The sequence below is a fragment of the Podarcis liolepis genome, assembly GCF_965112155.1.
Source record: "Podarcis liolepis genome assembly, chromosome: 6".
NCBI lineage: Eukaryota > Metazoa > Chordata > Lepidosauria > Squamata > Lacertidae > Podarcis > Podarcis liolepis.
Genome location: NC_139559.1, coordinates 87,362,235 through 87,386,679, shown reverse-complemented (window position 1 = coordinate 87,386,679; position 24,445 = coordinate 87,362,235). Strand labels below are relative to the sequence as shown.

Here is a 24,445-nt window from a genome sequence, read left to right as displayed (position 1 = left end):
CAAAAGGCAGTGGCCTAGCAGTGAATTATCACAGCTCAGCACACATTAATCAGGTCCATTTCTGCAGGCGTCATTTTACACTCTGCTCCTTTTTAAATTAGTCTTCTGATTAACACTAAAATAATAATTTATTTTTTTTGCTTTGTTGTCGTTGTTTAGTCGTGTGCGACTCTTCATGACCCCATGGACCAGAGCACGCCAGGCACTCCTGTCTTCCACTGCCTCCCGCAGTTTGGTCAAACTCATGCTGGTAGATTCGAGAACACTGTCCAACCATCTCGTCCTCTGTCGTCCCCTTCTCCTTGTGCCCTCCATCTTTCCCAACATCAGGGTCTTTTCCAGGGAGTCTTCTCTTCTCATGAGGTGGCCAAAGTATTGGAGCCTCAGCTTCAGGATCTGTCCTTCCAGTGAGCACTCAGGGCTGATTTCCTTCAGAATGGATAGGTCTGATCTTCTCGCAGTCCATGGGACTCTCAAGAGTCTCCTCCAGCACCATAATTCAAAAGCATCAATTATTTGGCGATCAGCCTTCTTTATGGTCCAGCTCTCACTTCCATACATCACTACTGGGAAAACCATAGCTTTAACTATACGGACCTTTGTTGGCAAGGTAATGTCTCTGCTTTTTAAGATGCTGTCTAGGTTTGTCATTGCTTTTCTCCCAAGAAGCAGGCATCTTTTAATTTTATGACTGCTGTCACCATCTGCAGTGAACTGCATATAGCATTTTTTTTTTTTTTTGCTATAATTGCTTAAATGAAATAAAGTTATAACATTCCTTTACAAAAAAATGATGGAAGAAATACTTGCCCATCATATTGTTAAAATTTCTTTTCTCACTTTTTTTTTTTTAAATTGAATGATATAACCAGAAAACCATTTTAGCATCAATTAAAAGAATGATTAAAAAAAATAAACTGGGTATTAAAATAGCATCCACTACCACGAAGTTTATAGTGAAGGTGTATTTTGTTTCAAATGCCGACTCAGGTGAACAGGACCTTCTGTTCCCCTTCGCCACCAGTAAATATGTTTGAGCAGCCCATACCAGCATGAATGGACAGAAGATATGGAATACCCCAATAGTGTGGAAAGTCAACTGCAATTCTGCTTATGGTTTATAGTAAATGGGTGTTCATTTATAGTGCTAAGAGACGCCTGCCTGGAAGCAGCTATGCGGGCTGTGCACACATTACCAGCTTAAAACGCATCTAGGTTGCTCTTTTTATTGACTCGGGTTGAAGGTGGTCTGGGAGAAAATGCAGTGAAACACAGTATTTCAGTAGAAAAGGCAGAATAGATATGGGTTGTGGTTAATGCTGGGGGTACACCACTACCCAGAGAGCTTTTTTCCCTTCCTGAAAGGCTCAAGAAGTGGATTTTCCCTAAGCCCCCCGGTAGCTTAAACGTTGTTTTCCTTTTTTTTTTTTGCTCGTTATTAAATTAAATTAATGATTAATCATACATAAATAAGCAGAAAAATGTGCACCCCACCACTGAGACCATTCCATTATAACTCTGCAACCTCCCAAAATTTCAACACTTCTCGTGCCTCCATTTTAGCAATACACATTCTACAAACACCCATCATATCTCTTTAAAATCATTTCTCCTACATATTCCCCGTCTTACCTTAATGGCACATGTTAATTTATCATTAATAGCTATATCCCAAACCTCTTTGTACGATTCTTCCATTTTATATTCTGCTTGCCCCTTCCATTTCCTGGCTATCATAATTCGTGCAGCTGTCAATAAATTTGTGAGCAAGTCCTTCGTCGCCTGTGAACCTTCCACCCCATCATAAATGGATAAAAATGCTACCTCTGGACTTTTGGTCAGCTTTAACCCCGTGATTTCTGCTATCTCCTAACCGAGCTTTTTATTCCACCAAATCAACTCAAAGAAGCCGTGAACGTAGAAAAGCGCAAATGTCAAAACAAGAGTTCAGAAACATGCCTGTCGAAAATGGAGCCCACTCCGGCGCTGTGCGCACTGCTCCGTTGCACATGTAAGCCTGTGGCCAGCAGGATGCCGTCCTGCACGGAGACAGAGCGGTGGGAAAAAGAGGCAATCAGCAGCTCATTCCAACCTGGAAGAGAAGACAGGAGTGAAACAGATGCATCTTATGGGACTTGCCTCTTACAAGCCCTTAATGTGAACTGGATTGATTTGTGCTGGGTATAGGAAAGCTATCACCTACTTGCTTGCTTGCTTGCTTATTATTCAGTTCTTAAATTTGTATACTGCCCTGTGACGTTAACATATGAGAGTGCTGTTAGTTTAACTTAACAAATCAGTTAAACTAACTGGAAATAGCTTGCAGATACTTAATGGGCTTAGGATTTTATTTATGTTAAGTGATGAATTAATATGTTTAATTCTATAAGGTGAAGATTTAAGGGTGTTAATGTTTAAGTTAAATTTCATAAAAAATTGGGATTTGGAAAACCGTTAAAAGGACATGCAATGAAATTCAACCAAGGGGAAGCGAGGAAGTCACTTAACAAAGTTAATAACTGTAATTTTCAATAAGGCTATGATTTATGTTTGTCTTGTGTGTTTGTCTTGTGTGTTTGTTTGTTTGTTTGATTATAATATTGTGAAAACCAATAAAAATTTTGGGGGGAAAAACATATGAGAGTGCTGGAGGTGAATTAGTTAAACAGGTTACCCAATCAGAACCCAGGGGGTGGAGTCAGAGGGACTATAAAACCAGCTCTGGGAGGGGCGAAAGGAGAGTTCGTTGGGAGGTTGGTTGGAGTGGGAGTGAATTGGGATAGAGTCTGTGGGTAGGTTGAGTTAGTGTAGCAAAATAAGTTGAGTCAGGAACAGTTAGGAGCTAGGAAGACAAGTAAATATCTCAGAAGTGGTTTAGTGAGTGAGAGCAGGTAGCGGAAGTTCTAGGTCTGGATAGGCACCCTATGATTGTAATTGACCAATACCGTTTATGAAACCACACGCTTGTTAAACTGCAATAAATAAACAGAAGTTTATGTTCCAATTTAACCCTGACTGGACTTAGTATTGTACCAGGTAGGGCCTGGGTGGTGGCAGCGAGAAATAAAGTGGTGGCACAGGAATCAATAGACGGTGAAACGTCCGGGGACCCTGTGTGATCGCCACAGGCCCTTCCTCTGAAAATCACAGGGTGGTTCACAACATAAAAACACAAAATAGCAGCACAAAATACTTAAAAAACAAAAGCAAACCAATAACTCACTTCCCAGAAAGATATTTAAAAGACAATATAAGGATTTATATAATTTTACAGTATGCAGAGAATAACATGTGTTGAGAAATCACAGAGAGGAGCTGAGGGAAGTCTCGGGGGGGAGGGAGGGTTCGATGGGGAGGTGGGGGAGGTGGGGGAGAAAAGGGAAAAATTAATGAATATGATATGTTTTGATATTTTGTTATGCTGAAATTGTTAATTTTTTTAAAATAAAAAAATAAATACAGTGGTACCTCTGGATGCGAACCGGATCCGTTCCAGAGCCCCATTCGCATCCTGAGCAGGACGCAACCAGCGTCTGCGCATGCGCGCGTTGCGATTCCCCGCTTCTGCACATGTGCGTGATGTCATTTTGAGCGTCTGCGCATGCGCGGGCGGAGAAACCCGGAAGTAACCCGTTCTGTTACTTCCGGGTCACCACGGGACGCAACTTGAAAATGTTTAATAAAAACTTGCCTCAAGTGATTGAAGGAAGTACAGCAGTACAGCAGTGGCAAGGTGAGGGGGGCAAAATCCATACCTGCTCGGGTACATGACCCCAGTCAAGCTAGCAAAAATCTACCATTTGCCTGATAATAAGTGTTGGAAATGCAAAGAAACTGAAGGTACTTTCTACCACCTTTGGTGGACGTGCCCGAAGATTAAGGCTTTCTGGGAAATGATATACTGTATAATGAAATGAAAAAGGTACTTAAATGTACTTTCCCTAAGAAACCAGAGGCCTTTCTCTTGGGCATCGTCGGCCAATTGGTGTTAAAGAAAGACAGAATTTTTTTTATGTATGCTACAACAGCAGCAAGAATACTCATCGCAAAGTATTGGAAGACACAAGATCTACCCACTCTGGAAGAATGGCAGATGAAGGTGATAGACTACATGGGACTGGCTGAAATGACTGGCAGAATCCGTGACCAGGGGAAAGAGACGGCGGATGAAGATTGGAAGAAATTTAGAATTTATCTTAAGAAATATTGTAAAATAAATGAATGTTAAAATGTTGAAGTTTTAGACAAAAGGGGATTACAGCTGTAAAAGGTTAAGTAAAAGAAAAAAAAATAAGGGAAAATTCGATAAAAACAAGGGGTAGGATTTGTGGAAATAAATTTGGGAATTGGGATGCAGAAAGGGGAGGTATGGGGAAGTCGGTGAAGTAAGGTTTAAGAAAAAAGGATATGAAATTATACATGTTTGTTTATGTGTTTGTTTGTTTTGTATTGTGTTATGTTTGTGTTTATAAAAATTGTGAAAAACTAATAAAAAATTTAAAAAAAACAAAAAAAAACAAAATCCATACCTGCTCGGAGGAGGATAACTTGGTCTTCCAGTGTTAAGTCTGAGAAGTGTGGGATTCGCTTGGCCCATTCCACCAGCGTGAAGAGTTGTTTGTCAGCCGCGTGGCATATGTTGGTGACAGGATCATTGGTCTAAGTGAGAAGCAGGCATGTGGGTGAGTAAATTCAACCGCCGCCACCTCGTCGTCATAGCCATCCTGCTCCCTGTTACTGAAAGCACCCCAAATACTGAACCCATAAAAAATGCTTGAAGGCAAAAAGGTTTTTGAATCAGGCATTGGTGCCCATAGGATGGACACAGTGAGCCTAGAATGACTCCAGTATACCTGAAGGAGCGTCTCCATCCCCATCATTCAACCCAGACACTGGAATCCAGCGCCGAGGGCCTTCTGGTGGTTCCCTCACAGCGAGAAGTGAGGTTACAGGGAACCAGGCAGAGGGACTTCTCGGTAGTGGCGCCCGCCCTGTAGAACGCCCTCCCATCAGATGTCAAGGAAATAAACTACCTGACTTTTAGAAGACATCTGAAGGCAGCCCTGTTTAGGGAAGTTTTTAATGTTTGATGTTTTATCATGTTTTTAATATTCTGTTGGGAGCCGCCCAGAGTGGCTGGGGTATAAATAAATTATTATTATTATTATTATTATTATTATTATTATTATTATTATTCCAATAAACAGCATCTGCAAGTTTCTGCAGTGATTCACAAGCCCACAAAATCTCTTTGACTAAAAGCGGTCATAGAACAAAAGTGATTTGTGTACAGTGGTACCTCGGGTTAAGTACTTAATTCGTTGTGGAGGTCCGTTCTTAACCTGAAACTGTTCTTAACCTGAAGCACCGCTTTAGCTAATGGGGCCTCTTGCTGCCACTGTGCTGCTGGAGCATGATTTCTGTTCTCATCCTGAAGCAAAGTTCTTAACCCGAGGTAATATTTCTGGGTTAGCGGAGTCTGTAACCTGAAGCGTATGTAAACTGAAGCGTATGTAACCCGAGGTACCACTATACACAACACAGGGAGGAATGCTTTCATTTTATCACTTTTTGCCCTCATTTCAAACTCTTAACTGTTGCCACCTTTGGTTCAAGTTACCGGCACTTTTCTCATCCTCCGTTTATTGGAGAATAGCAGAGCGCTTTTTCTCAGGCACTTTACAGGCAATGACCAGCAGAGGAAGTTTTCCTCTCTGTTATCTGTTTTTAGCAGTGACATAGGCTGCAACCCCTTGGGATATTGGTAGGTGTCACTCACAACCAGGGTTTGGCAATGGCCATTTAATAATTTGCAGGCAAAAGACTCTATACATGGAGACTGTGCAAACCAGAAATTATTGGTGTTAATCCTGCAAACCTAGCAATTCGAAAGCACATCAAAGTGCAAGTAGATAAATAGGTACCATTCCGGCGGGAAGGTAAACGGCATTTCCATGTGCTGCTCTGGTTCACCAGAAGCGGCTTAGTCATGATGGCCACATGACGTGGAAGCTGTACGCTGGCTCCCTCAGCCAGTAAAGCGAGATGAGCGCCGCAACCCCAGAGTCATCCGTGACTGGACCTAACGGTCAGGGGCTCCCTTACCTTTGCCTTTAATCCAAAATCTAGTGGTTGTTTGTAATGCACACCTGCTGGGGTCTTTGTTTTCATAGTACACACCATTTCTGGTTTGTAACCCCAGCAAAGCTAAATAATCCTGCAACTCAATCAAGTAATTCTTGCCTGGATAGATGAATGTGCATATTGCATTTGCAATATGGACTGAATACAGACCCGCCCTGTGGAACGCCCTCCCACCAGATGTCAAAGAGAACAACAACTACCAGACTTTTAGAAGACATCTGAAGGCAGCCCTGATTAGGGAAGCTTTTAATGTTTGATGCATTACTGTATTTTAATATTTTGTTGGAAGCCGTCCAGAGTGGCTGGGGAAGCCCAGCCAGATGGGCGGGGTATAAATTATTATTATTATCAATATTATTATTATTATATTAATTTAGACTCTACTGAAGGCGCTTGTCAGTGCCTAGCTCTAAGATGAACATAGCTGGGTGCCACTATTTGAGTTCTCTGAAGGAAGGCGGTTCTGAAAGCATAGATCTGGACTGAGGCAACTTCTGCCATTGACAGAGGATGGCTCTGCAGGTTAAAGCTCCCCAGCATTAGGTGGGCTGTGCCTTGAGCTGGCAGGATCAGGCCAGTGGCATAATATGTTAAACCTGCTTTTTAAAAAGTGTGTGCTTAAGCGGACCGCTTTTATGCTGGTGCAAAAGAAGCCACGTGGGCGCCCAGCCCCCAAATTCCCCCTGTCTGCTATTTATTTTGTGAACCACCCTGAGACCTGTGGATAAACGGTGGTATACAAATTTAATAAATAATACTGATATTAATAATAGTTCCCCACCACAAGGGTGCAATTTAGTGCAAGCAGTACCTTCGAGACAAACAGAAGTCAGGTGTTATGTACTGAGTTGAATAGGATCCAAAATGCAGCAGTCTGATTGGTCCTAGAACAATAGGATTCAGAATGCAGCAGTCTATTGGTCCTAGAACAATAGGATTCAGAATGCAGCAGTCTGATTGGTCCTAGAACAATAGGATCCAGAATGCAGCAGTCTGATTGGTCCTAGAACAATAGGATCCAGAATGCAGCAGTCTGATTGGTCCACAGGAGCCACCCAATCCAGCTCCAGGTGGAAGGGAATCCGCAACCTGATTGGCCTACAGGAGAATCCCGGAATTAGCCAATCACGTGGGGCCCATTGTGTAAATAATGTATATAAAGCAGACATTCTGGGGGAACTTCCATTCCTCCTCACCACGAAGAGCTGAATAAAGAGCATGAAATCCACTCTCAACTCCGAGTACATTTCATCAGGGGTGTGTGAATTTCAGCAGGATCCCAGTTTGGATCAGCGGCTTTTCTTTGCGTTTAAAAAAAGGCCAGCTTAAGCACTTTTTTTAAAAAAGCCTGTTTAGCAAAATGTGTAGTTTGGCCCTCTGGGCATGCATGTATGAATCACTCTCATTATTCATCACTCTCTAATTTAATAAACAGAAATTTAATTAATACTACTACTACTAATAGCAATAATAAGTTGTCCAAGTAACAGCCCAGTCCCAAGAAGCCACCTACTGAATTGTCAGCGTTCACATCACTGTAAGATTCGGTTTTGGGCTCAACCGCCATTTCAGCCTCTAAAATCCTCTCCACAGGCATGTCTTCATTGCTGCTGCCACAGCTGCTTGTAGACTCAGCTTCATTCTCACTCCGCTCTCTGCTTCTCTGCCTCTCCTCTTGAACCGCTGAGTAGGAAAATATATATATATATATATATATTTTAAAAACCCAGGTTTTGCCCCAGTCCAAACATTTCAGGCAGGCTAAGTTGTGGGTGAACATATCCGACGACACAGCCATTCTTCAGACAGCTCTTGTTTATTCACAGGCCAGAACAGAACTGAACTGAAGGGTTCAGCCAACCTGCTTATATAGAGCTCAACTACAACGCAACAGTAACAACTTTCTGTAACTATCCAATCACTGAACGTCACTTTCAATTCCTTATTTTGTAAAATTTGTAATTTATAAAGTTAAAATTGTTAGTAGTATTGGAATAACATTTGTCATTTAATGGTGAATTTTGGACACAATGGAGAGGTAAAATATCTGGATTATTATAAAAGATGCAGGAGGAAATGATTAACAGTAGGACCCACAAAGGGGAGAAGGGAAGTCCAGGAGATTCTTTGGAATCTTGTATCTATGTTGTATGTTTGATATGTGACTGTAAAATTTTAATCTGAAAAACCAAATAAATAAATTTATTAAATATATAAAATATAAAATATATCTGTGCTTTTTTCTGGGGGGATGCAGGGGTATGCATACCCCGAAACATTTTGTGAATCTTTGTACTTTTGTCCATTTACTGTTTTTATTTTGCCCGATTTGAACTAAAAAATTGTGATTTTCTTGAGTCAAAATGAGAGTACCCCTAAGCATTTCTAAAGGAAAAGGCACTAAAAAATATAAATATAAATATAAATATAAATATAAATATAAATATAAATATAAATATAAATATAAATATAAATATAAATATAAATATAAATATAAATATAAATATAAATATAAATATAAATATAAATATAAATGTTTGCCCTGCAGTGTATTCACTCCCAACTACTGTGGGACTGGTTCATCCGGTGCAGTGATAGAGCAGAGAATCTGGGCTACCAACTGTCCAGATTATTCCGGCCAGCGCAACCAAGGATGGAGTGTGTGTGTTGTGTCTCCCCAAACGGACATACCTTCCCTCTTCATCCCCATCGCTAGACATTTCTGGTAGCGGCAGTACTGGCAGCGATTCCGTTGACGCTTGTCAATCAGGCAGTCCTTGTTATCACGGCATGTGTAGATGAGGTCCTTCCTGATGGTCCGCTTGAAGAAGCCTTTGCAGCCTTCGCAGCTGTATACCCCATAGTGCTTCCCTGGCAAGAAGGCAGAAGCACATGTCAGGAGACGAGAGCAAGCGATTCGAGGGAGGTACAGAGAGGCAGTGGTGGACTTTGGGCTCTCAAATTTCAGCAGCACCCTGGGCAACACTAAAATTCGCCTCTCTCGCTCCGTTCTATGGTGTTAATTTAGCAACCCCTGCCCATGGAGTAACGAAGAGTCGGACACGACTAAACGACTAAACAATGTGAAAGCCACCATGGAGTTTTGCGTTCTAGCAACGTTTTCTATCTATTCCATACCTCATAAATTGATTTCCTTATAGTGTGGTTTAAGAAGCCTCTATGAATTTTAACCTTATCATACCACAAATACGCGTGCCATTCGAATCTGTTATCATATCCTTCTAAATCCAATACATCTGTATTGTCCAAAAGTATCCAATCCTTTAACCGGCAGAAACAGGATGCCTCATAGTAAATTTCTCATCTTGAGAAACCCCAAACCTGGCAACGTTCAACCTGTCTGACGAGCCAGACTAAGGTTGGAGACAGAAAGTAGTTTTTAAGAGACTTAAGAACATTAGTGACCACCCTCCCTCCCCTTGCTGGATTAAACAAAAAGATCCATCTAACTAGCCCGCTAAAAGCAAGGCCTGGAGGCCATAGCCCCTGAACATGTTGGCTCCATTGGCAATGGGTTTGTTTAATCACCTTTTAAGGAGAAGGCCCCATGGAACTCAATGGGACTTGCTTCTCAGAAGAAACGTGTAGGACCCTGCTATAAAGTCATCTAAGATGGTGCCTGTCACCATGGGTGTAGCCAGGGGGCAGGGGGACAGCTGCCACCCTAAATCAAGTAAATAAATAAAAATATTTAACTGACCGATCACATCACAGATAGCTCAGTTTTGCCCCCCCCCTACATAAATCCGGGCTACACCCATGCCTATCACCTTGCCTTGTGGCAATGAATTCGATAAATTGTTGTTGGGGGGGCACTTATTTGTCTATCTTCAATCCATCAATCAGAAAGTTTGTGTGTAACGTGCCGAATATGCATTGCTGAATACTGTGCTTTCAAAGAGTTTGGTCTTTGGGGAGAAGATCTTTTAAAAGGCCAGAAGCAGGAATTACTGACCTCAACTAGAAAATCAATGAGGCAGGGTCACATAGCATGGAATAGCCAAGTCTTCTGGCTGCTTCCATGTCTTATACACCTCAAGGGAGCCTGAAATTTGCCTTGACAAAAATTTAAGTATGAGATTCTCAAGTTCCCATGTTAACACCCAGTTCCATAAAGAATGACAGTGCTCAGAACTATAATACCCTGGAATATCTGACTACAGATTAGGAATAAAGGTAAAAAAGGTAAAGGACCCCTGGATGGTTAAGTCCAGTCAAAGGTGACTATGGGGTTGCGGCGCTCATCTCGCTTCAGGCCGAGGGAGCCGGCGTTTGTCCACAGGCAGCTTTCTGGGCCATGTGGCCAGCAGGACTAAACCGCTTCTGGAGCGATGGAACACTGTGACGGAACCCAGAGCGCACGGAAACGCCATTTACCGGTACCTTCCCGCCACAGTGGTACCTATTTATCTACTTGCACAGGTGTGCTTTCAGAGTACTAGGTTGGCAGGAGCTGGGACAGAGAAACGGGAGCTCACCCCGTCACGGGGATTCAAACTGCCGAACTTCCGATCGGCAAGCCCAAGAGGCTCAGTAGTTTAGACCACAGCACCACCCACACCAAAACCAATCAATACAATCTTTTTTTGCGGGGATGGACACAATGTCCTTAAAGATGCCAAGTATCTTCATATACAAGCTGCAGTCAAGAGCTTAAAATAGGTTTGGTACCCGATGACCTGTCCCCACAAATCGCACAGATGTGCTTGGTCAGCGATCCTGGGCTTGTGGATGCGTAATTCATGGCTCCCATCCCTTGCAGTCCCGGCAGAGGCTTGACGTCTTCAGAGCTGCTGACACTATTCATGACATTAAGCTGAAAAGAGAAGGTGGACACACAGAGAGAAAGAAAGAGAGATGCTGATGCCATGACCGTGACCCAACATTCATGTTAACAGTTCTCATGGAAAGTATTCAGCCAGCACCTCTTCCCCATGGGAGCTGTAGGCAGGACCACCCCGATTTCCATGATCGGGTGGCAAGTTCTGAAGCTGTTGCAGCCACTTATGTCCATGTGTAAGTGCCTGCCGTTCACCAGCAAGATGGTAGAAGCAGAGTCTGGCTGTGAGCCTGCAAGCACATGCTGAAGGCGCCCAAGTGACTATTTGAGGCAGCGCAACCAGGCATTTCTAAGCTAAGTTGCCAAGCCGCTGCCACAGATCCAATGCATAACAACAAGTGGGAAGAGGGGACATAGCACGACTCACTTCTCCATAAGACTCTTGGTGAAAGTGCTTCTTGGGAGAAGGTTGAGTGCCTCCTGAGATTCTGGCCTTCTGAGCTGCAACCAGCTAAGCTGTGTCTTAGAATCATCCCCCCCCCCCAAAAAAAAAGAAAACGATAGGCATCCTTCCCTCTTGTGGTACCCACCATTTACAAATCTTTCATTTACAAACCTTGATATCTGGGGACTCCGGGAAGTGAAATTTCTTCAGATTCTGCCTATACACCCCCCATAAGGTAAAGGTAAAGGAACCCCTGACCATTAGGTCCAGTCGTGGCCGACTCTGGGGTTGCGGCACTCATCTCGCTTTATTGGCCAAGGGAGCCGGTGTACAGCTTCTGGGTCATGTACCCAGCATGACTAAGCCGCTTCTGGCGAACCACAGCAGTACACGGAAACGCCGTTTACCTTCCCGCCGGAGTGGTACCTACTTATCTACTTGCACTTGACGTGCTTTCGAACAGCTAGGTTGGCAGGAGCACGGACCAAACTGCACACCTTCAGATCAGCAAGTCCTAGGCTCTGTGGTTTAATCCACCCGCATCCCACCCGCATCCCTCTACACACCCCCTATGCACCTTTGCAATTATCTCTTTGTAAGGTTGTGTTTCTTCTGCTGATTGTATTTGCTTTACCGGTACTTCTGACATTTCTGCACACTTTCCAATTATACTTCTTCATTTGCTATGTGTGCTAGTCGCTGTGTTCTTGATTTGTGCATCCTTTAAATATGGTAATAAAAGCACCAGCCTTCTATGTTTGATTTTGTATGTATACGCCAGTACAGAATTTGGTCATTCAAATACTTAGTAATGTATAATAACCATGTGATGTTCAAAAACTCATACACCTGCTTCCTATAGGGGTCTGCTGAAGCCTCCTGCAAAATATCTTTAATGTGAAATGTCCGAACACATCCACTGGAATTCCTTGGTAGTTTTGCTGAACCTCAGAGGTTTCACTTCGGACAAGAATTGAGAGAACTTTTGACATGCTTACAAGGAACCCCGTCATTCCCTGGAACTGCTCCAACCTAACAAGTTTCCATACTGGGGCCAGATGCAACTTTAGAAAAGCTCCTGACTGATATCCAATTATACTGCTGGAAGTGGTATTAAGATCAATCTACTGCTTTACTGCAAGATCCTTCACGCACCAATTAACCCATTAATCAATCCATAGGCCGTGAAGCACGAAAGAGAACAACAATGATCAAGGTATGAAAACCATTAGTTCAGAGCAAATAAGCCAAAGGAAGTTCCCAAGGCTTCTAGACACTTTGGTCAGCTCCAGAATGCTCAATCTGAAAGTTTTCAGCACTCAAATGAATGACCATGAATGTCTCTAAATGGCGCATATCCCATTTTTACTAGTGTATTCCTTTGGGCTCAGAAAAGGGGGATGTGGGGTTTTTAACTGAAAAGCACCAGTAGAAGGGAAGTCAAGAAGTCTAGCCAAAACTGTTGCACTTTGCTGGTTTGGGGCAAGCGCCATCAACTGGTTTCCTAATATTATTTCAGCTCTATAATCTACTCTTGTAGACTTACACACATACCTCTCAAGAACAAAGGACAGCAATAAGGTACATTTTGGTGTTTTTATGTATTTTTTAAAATATCAAAACCTACATCCAAGCATGCAGCAGCTCATCAAGAAACTTTTATTGACCCTTTGGAAAAGATCTAGCATCTCAACACCAATTCTAAAATAAAATAAAATCATTTCCTGTACATTTGATTTCACCCCACCCCCGCAAGGCATATTCTCCCATTGTCTCCCAAGCAGCAGTGAGTTTCATTTTCTTAAGAGTTCTTTCCACTCTTCCATTTTCCATTTCCTATTGCTGGAAGGGATGGTGGGAGAGCTGCGGGGGGCAAACGACTTGTTATGTTGATAGCTTGGCTAGCAGCCAGATAGAGGTTTTAACATTTCATTCCTTGGCAGTTGTGTGGCCCTTATTTTTATCTGGACTTCAGCACACAGCCACAATCCCAAGAAAAACAGCTTCACCTCTTCTACAGAAGAGCCAGTGTGGTGTAGTGGTTAAGAGCGGTAGTCTCGTAATCTGGTGAACCGGGTTCGATTCCCCGCTCCTCCACATGCAGCTGCTGGGTGACCTTGGGCCAGTCACACTTCTTTGAAGTCTCTCAGCCTCACTCACCTCACAGAGTGTTTGTTGTGGGGGAGGAAGGGAAAGGAGAATGTTAGCTGCTTTGAGACTCCCTAGGGTAGTGATAAAGCAGGATATCAAATCCAAGCTCTTCTTCTTCTTCTTCTATAAAGTGGGGGCGGGGCGGGTTATTACATGAATTCATGCAGTTTACTGTACTGTTTAATTTCTGGAAACCAAAGGAGATCACATTCCAGGGGTGGCCTTCTTGTTTATTATTTAGGGAAGCAGAAATCATTGGTGCATATAAGACATAAGCTCTTCTTTGGGGAGAAAGGCGGGTGAGAACAGTAGCATAATCAGGATGTACTTATTGGCTGTGTTTATTAGGTAGTTACTAAATAGCTAAAGTTCTCTAGGTAATGGGCAGCTGAATAATTTTTTTTAAAAAAAAACACCCCACAAAATAGGAAGTCTGGACACAGCCTGGGCAGCAAAATAAAATGACAACAATTTTGCAATGTAGTTAATTATTATTTGAAAAATAATTATTGTGGCATATTTGGTATGGAATATTTAAATGTGTTTTCAAGGTGGCACATTAAAAGGCCAGAGAGAGCTTGCTCAGAAGCCCCAGTGATGGCAATGAGCTTTGGGAGACTGACACCACTATGCTGTGCTGCAGCCAAACTCAGTACAATGAATATAATAATATAATAATAATAATTTATTATTTATACCCCGCCCATCTGGCTGGGTTTCCCCAACCACTCTGGGCGGCCCCCAACAGAATATTAAAAACACAATAAAACATCAAACATTATAAACTTCCCTAAACAAGGCTGCCTTCAGATGTCTTTTCAAAGTCAGATAGTTGTTTATTTCCTTGACGTGTGATGGGAAGATGTTCCACAGGGCGGGTGCCACTACCAAGAAGGCCCTCTGCCTGGTTCCCTGTAACCTCACTTCTCACAGTGAAGGAACTGCCAGAAGGCCCTCGGCGCTGGACCTCAATGAATGTACCCCACCACACTAGTTACCAGAGTTTGCTTTCAGGCACAAATCCAAGGTACTGAATCTCCAGAAGTCCCTCGGCGCTGGACCTCAGTGTCTGGGCTGAATGATGGGGGTGGAGACGTTCCTTCAGGTATACTTGGCCGAGGCCATTTAGGGCTTTCAAGGTCAGCACCAACACTTTGAATTGTGCTCAGAAATGCCCTGGGAGCCAATGTAGGTCTTTCAAGACCGGTGTGATGTGGTCTCGGCGGCCGCTCCCAGTCACCAGTCTAGCTGCCGCATTCTGGGTTAGTTGTAGTTTCCAGGTCACCTTCAAAGGTAGTCCCACATAGAGCGTGTTGCCATTGTCTTTGGACAATGCAATTGCACTCATTAAGTGCTGTTGTTTGGAGGGGGGGGGAATCAGAGACAGATCACGCTGAAGAGCAACAACAGTCAGAAGTTGTGGGGGTTTTTTGCACCACAGCTTCTTACCAGGAGCACTCTAGTGACCAGCAGTTGCTTCACGAGTCCACCACCCATTCCAGCTTCCAGAGCAGGATACAGAATCGGCAGCCAGTGAAGGATCACCCTTCTACTTGAGGCAGCTCAGTGCCGTGGGGCACTTTAACCTTCTGAGCATAGCTGTCAACTTACAGATATGAAAACAAGGGACCAGCAGCCTCAAAAATAAGGGATCAGCAGCCAAAATAAGGGATTTTCAGAGCACTGGTAGGTTCAACTTCTGAGCCCCTCCGAGCCAAAGGCAGAAAGCCCAGCCAGCAGCCAAACAAAGCCTCAAGCGGTGGTTCCCACAGCACAGCAACCCAGCAAAGGGGATGCAGCAAGGAAAACCACTGTCGCCTCTCTTCTGGGAAGCGCTGAGCAAAGGCGAGTCCCCAGGCAATGCAGCCGATTTGATTGGCACAAGGCATGCAAGCTCCAACCCCCAGTCGTTCTTAGACTCCTTATTGGGTGAGCAACGCAGCCAAGCAACACAGTTAGAGCCTCCCTCCTCCCTGGTTGGCAGGGAGGGAGGGAGAGCAGCTGCTTCCTTTGAAACCTAGGAAATTTAAGGGACGTCATCAATAAGGGACAGCAGCGTGACACGGCGCTGGGATAAGGGATTTTCCCACCAAATAAGGGACAGTTGGCAGCTATGCTTCTGAGCATTGCCTTAAGGAAATGCTCACTTGGCTAGCGCTGAAACCCGGTCAATTTTTGTGGAGTTTGGGTTGCTGCCCTCTTGCTGCACAATTTCTGGGAAGCAGTTCATTGTTTCGGGGGGAGGAGGAGGAGGAAGAAGAAGAGCAAATATTGTCTCCAAGCGCTCTGAGTTGTAAAAGCAAATGCGAAAACCCAGCCGACCACCCTCTTAGCTCCAGGGACTTCTGGAACAGCATCTCCACGCTATGAGAGTAGGCCTGCAATCTTGCCACCCACTTGCAAGTTGGGGGGATAAGGGCCACATAATTCGGGCAGGGCTTCCTTCAAAAACAAAAGCAGAATTTGGTAAGCAGGTCTAGCACCTTCCCCTCCCATATTCCCCAGCCAAAGTACAGGGTAGGGGGAACCGGCGTCTCCTTAAAAGTCTTTGGAGTTTGGTTCCTGCACATTAAGCTCAGTGATGTATGATACTTGGGACAGCTGCTTGAACCCAAATCCATTAGCTGACTGCTTGCTAATCCCCAAAGACCAGCTGCCTCATCCCATTAGCAGGAAAGCAAGTGAACCGCACTCCTTCGAGCTACTCAGCACGACAGCTTGGAACCGCAGCCCCTGTTCAGAGTCCATGTTTTGCAAAAGGGTTTGGAGGGGGGGGGGTTGTTCACATTTTACCAGATGATCTGCCCCAGCCAGGTGATACCGGGGCAGCAAAAGCAACATTTGAACACCTCTTCTAAATCTCACGTCGCAAACCACGAAAGAACGTGAGAACGAGGGCTTGTTCACACTTCTGCTTGTTCCAGCGGCTTTTTCCAAGGGAAAAATCACTCTTCACTGCTGAATTGCAGCAAACATCCATCTGGTTTTCTGCATATCGTTGTTTGCTCTGATTCAGTGAGAAAGGGCAGGTTTTCCCAGGGAAAGCTCTCTGGCCCTGGGACAAGTGGAAGTGTGGATGAGCTCTAATAATTCAGTCAACACTTGGGATATATCATGGAGGCCTGTTGAAAGGCAGGTAGGCACTTTTTCCCTTTCTCACCTGGGGAGGCAAAGATTTTAATACTCCTTCAGACCACCCTTGTGCAAAGCCCATATTAAGCAGCAGCAACAACACCTTTTATAACAGGAACCAGTTGGGTCCCAGTCCTTCCAGGCCAGGTAGAAAAGGCCAGTTGCCAGATTGAGAGATGGGGAAGTTGTTCTTACAGGACTCACAGCCAACAGCAAACTGCTTAATCTTGGCTTAAGGGGGGTGGAATTTGCTTCGCGGAGGACAGAGAACGGTTGCAATAGGAGAGAACAAAATTTCCAAGGCTGGGTTTGGATTTGCTACATCTGTGGTTAGCAAGAAGGCAGCATAATCTGTCACGGCCTTATAAATAAATGCTTCAGGAGACCTGCAATGAATTGTTTTGCTGTGCGCCGAACCCTCACTGCCCATGTACATTTGTGGCGTGCAGCTCCTCTGCCTCCAAGTGTGCTGGCTAGGGCTGAAGGGTTTGCACCAGGTTTGCAAAGGGTGCACCATACACAGAGATTAAGTTGAGTAGGGGCTGCAAAACGATGTTGAGAGGGGGAATCAAATCTCTTAGGAAGGCATCCAACCAAACAGTTCCTTGCAGGAATGGGAGTGGCCGCCAAGACCATATAACACTGGTCCTGAAAGACCTACATAGGCTCCCAGTACGTTTCCGAGCACAATTCAAAGTGTTGGTGCTGACCTTTAAAGCCCTAAACAGCCTCGGTACTGTATACCTGAAGGAGCGTCTCCACCCCCATCATTCAGCACTGAGGTCCAGCGCCGAGGGCCTTCTGACGGTTCCCTCACTGCAAGAAGCGAGGTTACAGGAAACCTGGCAGAGGGCCTTCTCGGTGGTAGCACCCGCTCTCTTGGAAAGCCCTCCCATCAGATGTCAAGGAAATAAACAACTACCTGACTTTTAGAAGACATCTGAAGACAACCCTGTTTAGGGAAGTTTTTAATGTTTGATGTTTTATCATGTTTGTAATATTCTGTTGGGATCCATCCAGAGTGGCTGGGGAAACCCAGCCAGATGGGCGGGGTATAAATTATTATTATGCAAGGAGTTTTAGTTGTCCGTTGGAACTTCTCTTTCCTCTCCTTTCACCAAACAACCTCTAAATTTGTTCCAGCTTTTCCCCTGAGTCTCTAGAAGAGATTTACATGGTGCACTCCTTGCGCTAGCTGAACTTCTTTAGCTTTTATTTCCAAGTCTCTAGTCATGCTAGAACATAGCAGAAAGGTTCTGGAATATCTGGGGCAGAATACCTGTCTGTCTGAAACACAACAGGGACGTCAACTGCTTTATTCATCTATTTCAGAAAAACCTCCTGCTACATGCAAAGAATTCCAGAAATAATTGAGAACTGGGCCTAACATACGGCATACCAAACTGCATAAAAGAAGAATATCGGATGATACCGACCTGGGGGCTAGCGTGTGCAGCAAAATTCACACCCGCTGGTGAAGACAAAGGAACGGAATGCGATCCCATAGAGGACGTGAGCACTCTGTACGGAGAGCTCATTGTATTCACAGATGCTGCTGAGCTCATAGGCGACGAGAGAGTCCTTGAAGCACTGAGGGGAGACTCAAGGTAGTTGGACGTGCCATCTAAGGAATTCCCTGTGGGAAGGCCCGATCCCAGATTTGCAGGGGCAGAATTGCTGTGAACTGGAGAATCTGAAATGAAAAGAGAGACTCCATGAAGGCGGGCGACAAAAAGGTAAATGCAGAGCACTTGGAGGTAATGACCACTCCCCACATCAAATGGGGGGTGCCTTTTGCGTGGTCACGTGCAGCCCCCCCCCATCCCATGCAGCTCCCGGCAGTACAGCCTGGATTCACCCCCCCCCCCGCCAGACACCTGGAGGTAGCCACCTACCTCTGCCAGTTAACCAATCCCAGCTGGGGAGGCGTTGCCAGGAGAGAGTTGGCCAGGTAAGGGGAGGGACCGCCCTGCCCACACAATAGTGGGTGGAACTTACCTGGGGGTTCTTCTCAGTCGGCTTCAGAGCTTTTCCCACCCTGCCCTCCCTCAGTTAAGCCTTCTTTTGCAGGTTAACCTCTTCTCCACAGGTACGCAGGTGCTGCTATGTTGTGGTTGCTGTTTGAAGGGCCGGAAAGGAATTTTCCTGCATTGGCAGGTTTTGCCTTCCCCATAGCAAAACGTCACAACTTTGGGGGTTTCAGGCCTTGGTTGGAACCCTTTAGTCTATCTTCTCTAAATTGGAGGGGGCGTGAAGCAGTGACCCACGCCCTCCCTGCAACAGCGATCCCAGGGTTCCCCGCTAAAGGGGTTGTTTTGAGGGGAGGCATTGGCCATACGCCTGGAGGTTGTCATTGCTCTCCCCTGCGATGGCGGCGAAATGGGGGGCAGGCTCTCTGCTTGAACAGACATTCTCCAGAGCCAGCCCAATCCCTACACATTCTGGATAAGCCTGATGTTCCCCAGATCCCTGGCCGGGGACTGGGAGGGATAAACGCCCAATGCCTGAGCCAAGGTCTTCCTACATCTGAAGCTTTAATAAAGTTGTGGCCAAGTTTTAATACCATAACACGTTTTTTTTTTGAGTCATTATTCCACTTGGGGGGTCTTTGCCTGTCCACGCAAACGTAATCCTACAGCAGGCAGCGAAACTACTAATTTTGCAACAGATTCCCAAACAGCAGCAACTACATGCCAGCTTTCACCCAACTACAGCTTAAACGCATAACTTTTACCATTCTTTCTGTGTGTCTGAATTCAAAACTACAAACTCTTCCAGTTGTCTCTCTGTCCTTTTTCTTCCCCCCCCCCCCGCTCTTTCCAGGCACACACCTGCTCTTTAAAGCTCCATGTCCAAGTGCTCTATCTCTCTTTCTCACCGCAGAGCTTTCCCCACGTAAACCTGCTCTTTAAATCGGAAGCACAGCAAACAGCAATTCAGGTTTTCTAGGGAGTTCCCATTTGCTCCGATTCAGCTTTAAAGAGCGAGTTTTCACAGGGAAAGCTCTGGAGCAAAAAAAAAAGTGCTCGGACACTGAGCTTTAAGTGCGGACTATGCCTGGAAAGGGGATGCGGGTGGCGCTGTGGGTTAAACCACAGAGCCTAGGACTTGCCGATCAGAAGGTCAGCGGTTCGAATCCCCGTGACGGGGTGAGCTCCCTTTGCTCGGTCCCAGCTCCTGCCAACCTAGCAGTTCAAAAGCATGTCAAAGTGTTAAATAGGTACCGCTCCAGAGGGAAGGTAAACAGCATTTCCGTGTGCTGCTCTGGTTCACCAGAAGCGGCTTAGTCATGCTGGCCACATGACCCGGAAGCTGTACGCCGGCTCCCTTGGCCAATAATGCGAGATGAGCACCGCAAACCCAGAGTCGGCCACAACTGGATCTAACCGTCAGGGGTCCCGTAGCCTTTACCTTTATGGCTAGAAAGTGCAAAGGAAAGGTAAGTCTGGACAAGCCCTTCCTTCTCTCCGCCCCCCCAAAAAGAAACTTTGCAAGGACTGTACAAAATAGTTGCCATGCAGAAGTCACTTTAGTTTTTGTTTTTAAGATGAGCTTCTTGTGGTGCGTGTACCCTCACGAGTGATTTGTGCACAATGGCTCATCGTGAAGATAATGTTATTTTCTACCCCTAAAAACCAGCCACCGTTAAACAGGTTTATCAGATAAGGAGGATTTTGCTTATAAATTTTTTTAATTAGATTTTCCATCAAAAAAAACACCACATTTTTACCAAATTAAACATCCATTTTTAACTTAAACCCTTTTTTCCAGAACTTCCCTCAGCTTGTCTGATAATTTTCCATTTATTTTTTTATCCTCTTCTCACATTTCCCAATATTATATTGCACTCAAATACTCTTAATCACATCATATTTTTTAAACAATATTTCTAACGGTAATTTCACAGAGCTTCTTGAAAGCCAACGAAAGTTATTTGCTCATCACAGAAATTTTTTATATACTCTGTAAATTTCTTCCAGTCCTCGGAGAATCTCTGGTCACGTTGGTTCCTAATTCTCCCCATCAATCTGTCCATTTCTGCGTATTCCATCAGTTTCATCCTCCATTCTTCTTTCGTGGGCATCTCTTCCTGTTTCCATTTCTGTGCCAGCAAAATTCTAGCTGCTGTTACTGCATACAAAACTAATTTCACATCTTTTTTACTAATTTCATTATCCAGTATTCCCAACAAGAGAGCTTCTGGTTTTTTAACAAAAGTATATTTCAACATTTTCTTTAACTCATTATAGATCATCTCCCAGAAGCTTTTTACCTTCTTACATTCCCACCACATATGGTAAAATGTTCCTTCTGTCTCCTTACACTTCCAACATTTATTACACACTTTATACATTTTACAGTGGTGCCTCGCAAGACGAAATTAATTCATTCCGCGAGTTTCTTCGTCTAGCGAATTTTTCGTCTTGCGAAGCACGGTGTAGGGAAAGTTTTGGAAAAGCTTCAAAAATCACCAAAAACCTCAAAAAAGGCTACCACACCGTGTTCTATGAGTTGCTCCTCGAAGTCAAGTCGCAACTGTATTAACGGTGTTAAGAAAAAGGAAACAAACTTGCAAAAAACACAAGACGTTTTCATCTTGCGAAGCAAGCCCATAGGGAAATTTGTCTTGCGAAGCCCATAGGGAAATTCGTCTTGCGAAGCAGCTCAAAAACCGCAAAACCCTTTCGTGTAGCGAGTTTTTCGTCTTGCGAGGCATTCGTCTTGCGGGGCACCACTGTACCCAGTTTTACTGGTGTTATATACCATCTATATAACATCTTCATAACATTTTCCTTAATCGTTGTACAAGCTGTAAACTTTAACCCATCCTTCCATAATTTAGTCCATTTCTCAAATTCAATATTATATCCGAAATCTCTAGCCCAACTAATCATTACAGACTTAACCTCTTCGTCCACAGTATTCCATTCCAACAATATTTTATACATTTTAGATAAAATTTTCACTTCATTATTTAAGATTTCTTGTTGAAATCTAGATTCTTTTTCAGAATCTTTTTCAGAATTTTCAGATAAGGAGGATTTGATCAGTTTTCTATCGTTCACTGTTGCCAGATATCTGCAAACTAGAGGGGATGATTGTCAGCTAGAAAACAATAAGAGAGGAATGGGTTCTGTCCACCTCTGCCCCCCAATTCAATCTCAATCTCAATGATGCCTATGGCTTCAAAGGTTTGAAACAGGCATCTTAATTGGAGTCACCAAGTTAAAGGGCACCGAGTGAAGTTTGCAGGGCCCTCAAAGAAGCATATTTCCGATGCGCATGCTTCATATAACAGCCCAAATGGTGAAAATAACAGGGCTCTCTGAAAGGCCATTGTGGTTCGATTCCTTTGCCATTCCATGCCTAGTGGGAGAGCTGATTCCAAGGGAGAAAGACAGACAGACGAGGACCTTTTCCATTCCGTGCACAGAATTAAACCTGAAATGGGTTGATCGCAGGAGAATCCGGACTCCATTGACTCTGACAAATGTCTTCAACGTTATTCAAGAAGCTGACCTTTTGTTATCTTTTATTGTGCATCTTCCCTTTGAATCAGATTTGACTGTGACTTCAGGTAAAATAACAAACACTGTCACAGGAACCGTCTTTGCAATAAATAAATATTGAAGTTGTGGGGGAGAGGGAGGGGGAGAGGCAAATCGGGCTGGCGTGCCGTCGCGGCAACTTCGCGGCAGCTACAGAGAGCAAGTCCTGACCTTTCTGCTGAGCAACTTCTCCTCTGCAGACCAAACTAGACAATATGCTAGATGGGTAATTGTATTTAATATGCCTAGCTCCCCTCCCCTCCTTTTAAGAACAGCTATGAGGATACTGGAAGGACAGATTGTGAAGCTGAGGCTCCAATACTTTGGCCACCTCATGAGAAGAGAAGACTCCCTGGAAAAGACCCTGATGTTGGGAGACATGGAGGGCACAAGGAGAAGGGGACGACAGAGGACAAGATGGTTGGACAGTGTTCTCGAAGCTACCAGCATGAGTTTGACCAAACTGCAGGAGGCAGTGGAAGACAGGAGTGCCTGGCGTGCTCTGGTCCATGGGGTCATGAAGAGTCGGACACGACTGAACGACTAAACAACAACAAACACTATGAAGCCTGAGCCTGTGATGGAGGAGCTTACAGCATTGACATCCCAATGTGTTCTTCTTTTCCCCCTAGCCACAGCAGTCTTGGAGCCACAAAGGCACCAGTCATGGCTTGGACTCCCTCCAGCTTGCCGAGTTTCACAGACTGCAGCTGTTTTCCTCCAGCTCACAGCATCCCCAATAGCAAACCCTAAACTCTCCAATCAGCTTTTTCTCTGCTAATCGACCTAAAGTGGAGTGGGGAGCACAGAGTCTTGCCTGATGGCCCATTAGCTTTCCTTTGCCTTTGATTAATGGCTGCCCTCCCAGGCGAGTTCCTGAACACGTGAAGCCAGTTTGGCCGGTATTTTAATGATTTGCTAAATCCAGTGTCTGGCAGCCTTATTAACACTCTAAAAATTGATTAAATTCTAACACCTATCAGACCCAGGAATCCCGTTGCTCGCTCCCAGCTCCTGCCCACCTAGCAGTTCAAAAGCACGTCAAGTACAGGTAGATAAATAGGTACCACTCCGGCGGGAAGGTAAACGGCATTTCTGTGCACTGCTCTGGTTTCGCCAGAAGGGGCTTAGTCATGCTGGCCACATGACCCAGAAAAACTGCCTGCGGACAAATGCCGGCTCCATTGGCCAGTAAAGCGAGATAAACACTGCAACCCCAGAGTTGTTCGCGACTGGACTTAACTGTCAGGACCCCTGGATGGTTAAGTCCAGTCAAAGGCGACTATGGGGTTGCAGCGCTCATCTCGCTTTCACCAAGGGAGCTGATGTTTGTAAACAGACAGCTTTCTGGGTCATGTGGCCAGCATGACTAAACCACTTCTAGTGGAATGGGACACCATGATGGAAACCAGAGCACACAGAAACATCATTTACCTTCCTGCCACAGTGGTACCTATTCATCTACTTGCACTGGCGTGCTTTCGAACTGCTAGGTTGGCAGGAGCTGGGACAGAGCAACGAGAGCTCACTCCATTGCGGGGATTCGAACCGCTGACCTTCCAATCAGCAAGCCCAAGATGCTCAGTGATTTAGACCACAGCACCACTGGCATCCCTTATCATGCTAGTACAAGTGTAGTGGTGGGAAGGCAGATTGAGCCTGCACCCAACAGCAAAGTAATCTGCGGAGGAAGTGCACCAAGTTTAATGGCGATCAATCAACCCAATGAAAATAGTTGTAGCAGTCAAGGCAGTGGAAGGTTCAGGTGCTGACCAATTGCCTGGTCAGAATATTTAACTATTACACTTCTCTTGGGAACCATTGTTCCAGGAGTGGGATAGTAATCATCAGTGAAAATTATGTTGGAGCTCACCAACCCCACTTCAAAGACCTATAGTTCTCAAAAGAAAAGAGACTGTAATGTGACTATATGACCCATTTAACTGCATGTCTTGCAATGTCAACGTGCTCCTTGCAGTTACTGCAATGTGTAGAGAAAGACCTTTCTATTAAATAACAATTCTTTTGGAATGTTTCCTTGGCAGATAATGATGTTGTTATCCTGAGAGTGAACAGAAGCCGACTTCAGAATCCACAGCAGCGGCCCAGAGGAACTGAAATCCAGTCTTTGCAGAAGGCTCCAGCACACATGACATTTAAAAATGGGCTATCACATTCTCAGTACCTGTCAAGTAATGCAACGTGACAGATGAATCCGGTTCC

The 24,445-nt window shown here is 44.6% G+C and overlaps 1 protein-coding gene across 2 annotated transcripts in view; it reads right to left on the bottom strand.

Annotated features, from left to right (window-relative positions):
- RXRG (retinoid X receptor gamma) overlaps positions 1–24,445 on the bottom strand; it is a 77,992-nt gene that overhangs the window by 15,304 nt on the left and 38,243 nt on the right. For both annotated transcript variants that reach the window (XM_083506820.1, XM_083506821.1), the window contains exons 2-7: positions 18,110–18,366; positions 10,837–10,981; positions 8,836–9,015; positions 7,658–7,827; positions 4,530–4,659; positions 1,960–2,092 (exon numbers count right to left, since the gene is read on the bottom strand). In XM_083506820.1, the coding sequence (XP_083362946.1) occupies positions 1,960–2,092; positions 4,530–4,659; positions 7,658–7,827; positions 8,836–9,015; positions 10,837–10,981; positions 18,110–18,366 (1,015 nt within the window). The remainder of the gene's footprint in view (positions 1–1,959; positions 2,093–4,529; positions 4,660–7,657; positions 7,828–8,835; positions 9,016–10,836; positions 10,982–18,109; positions 18,367–24,445) is intronic.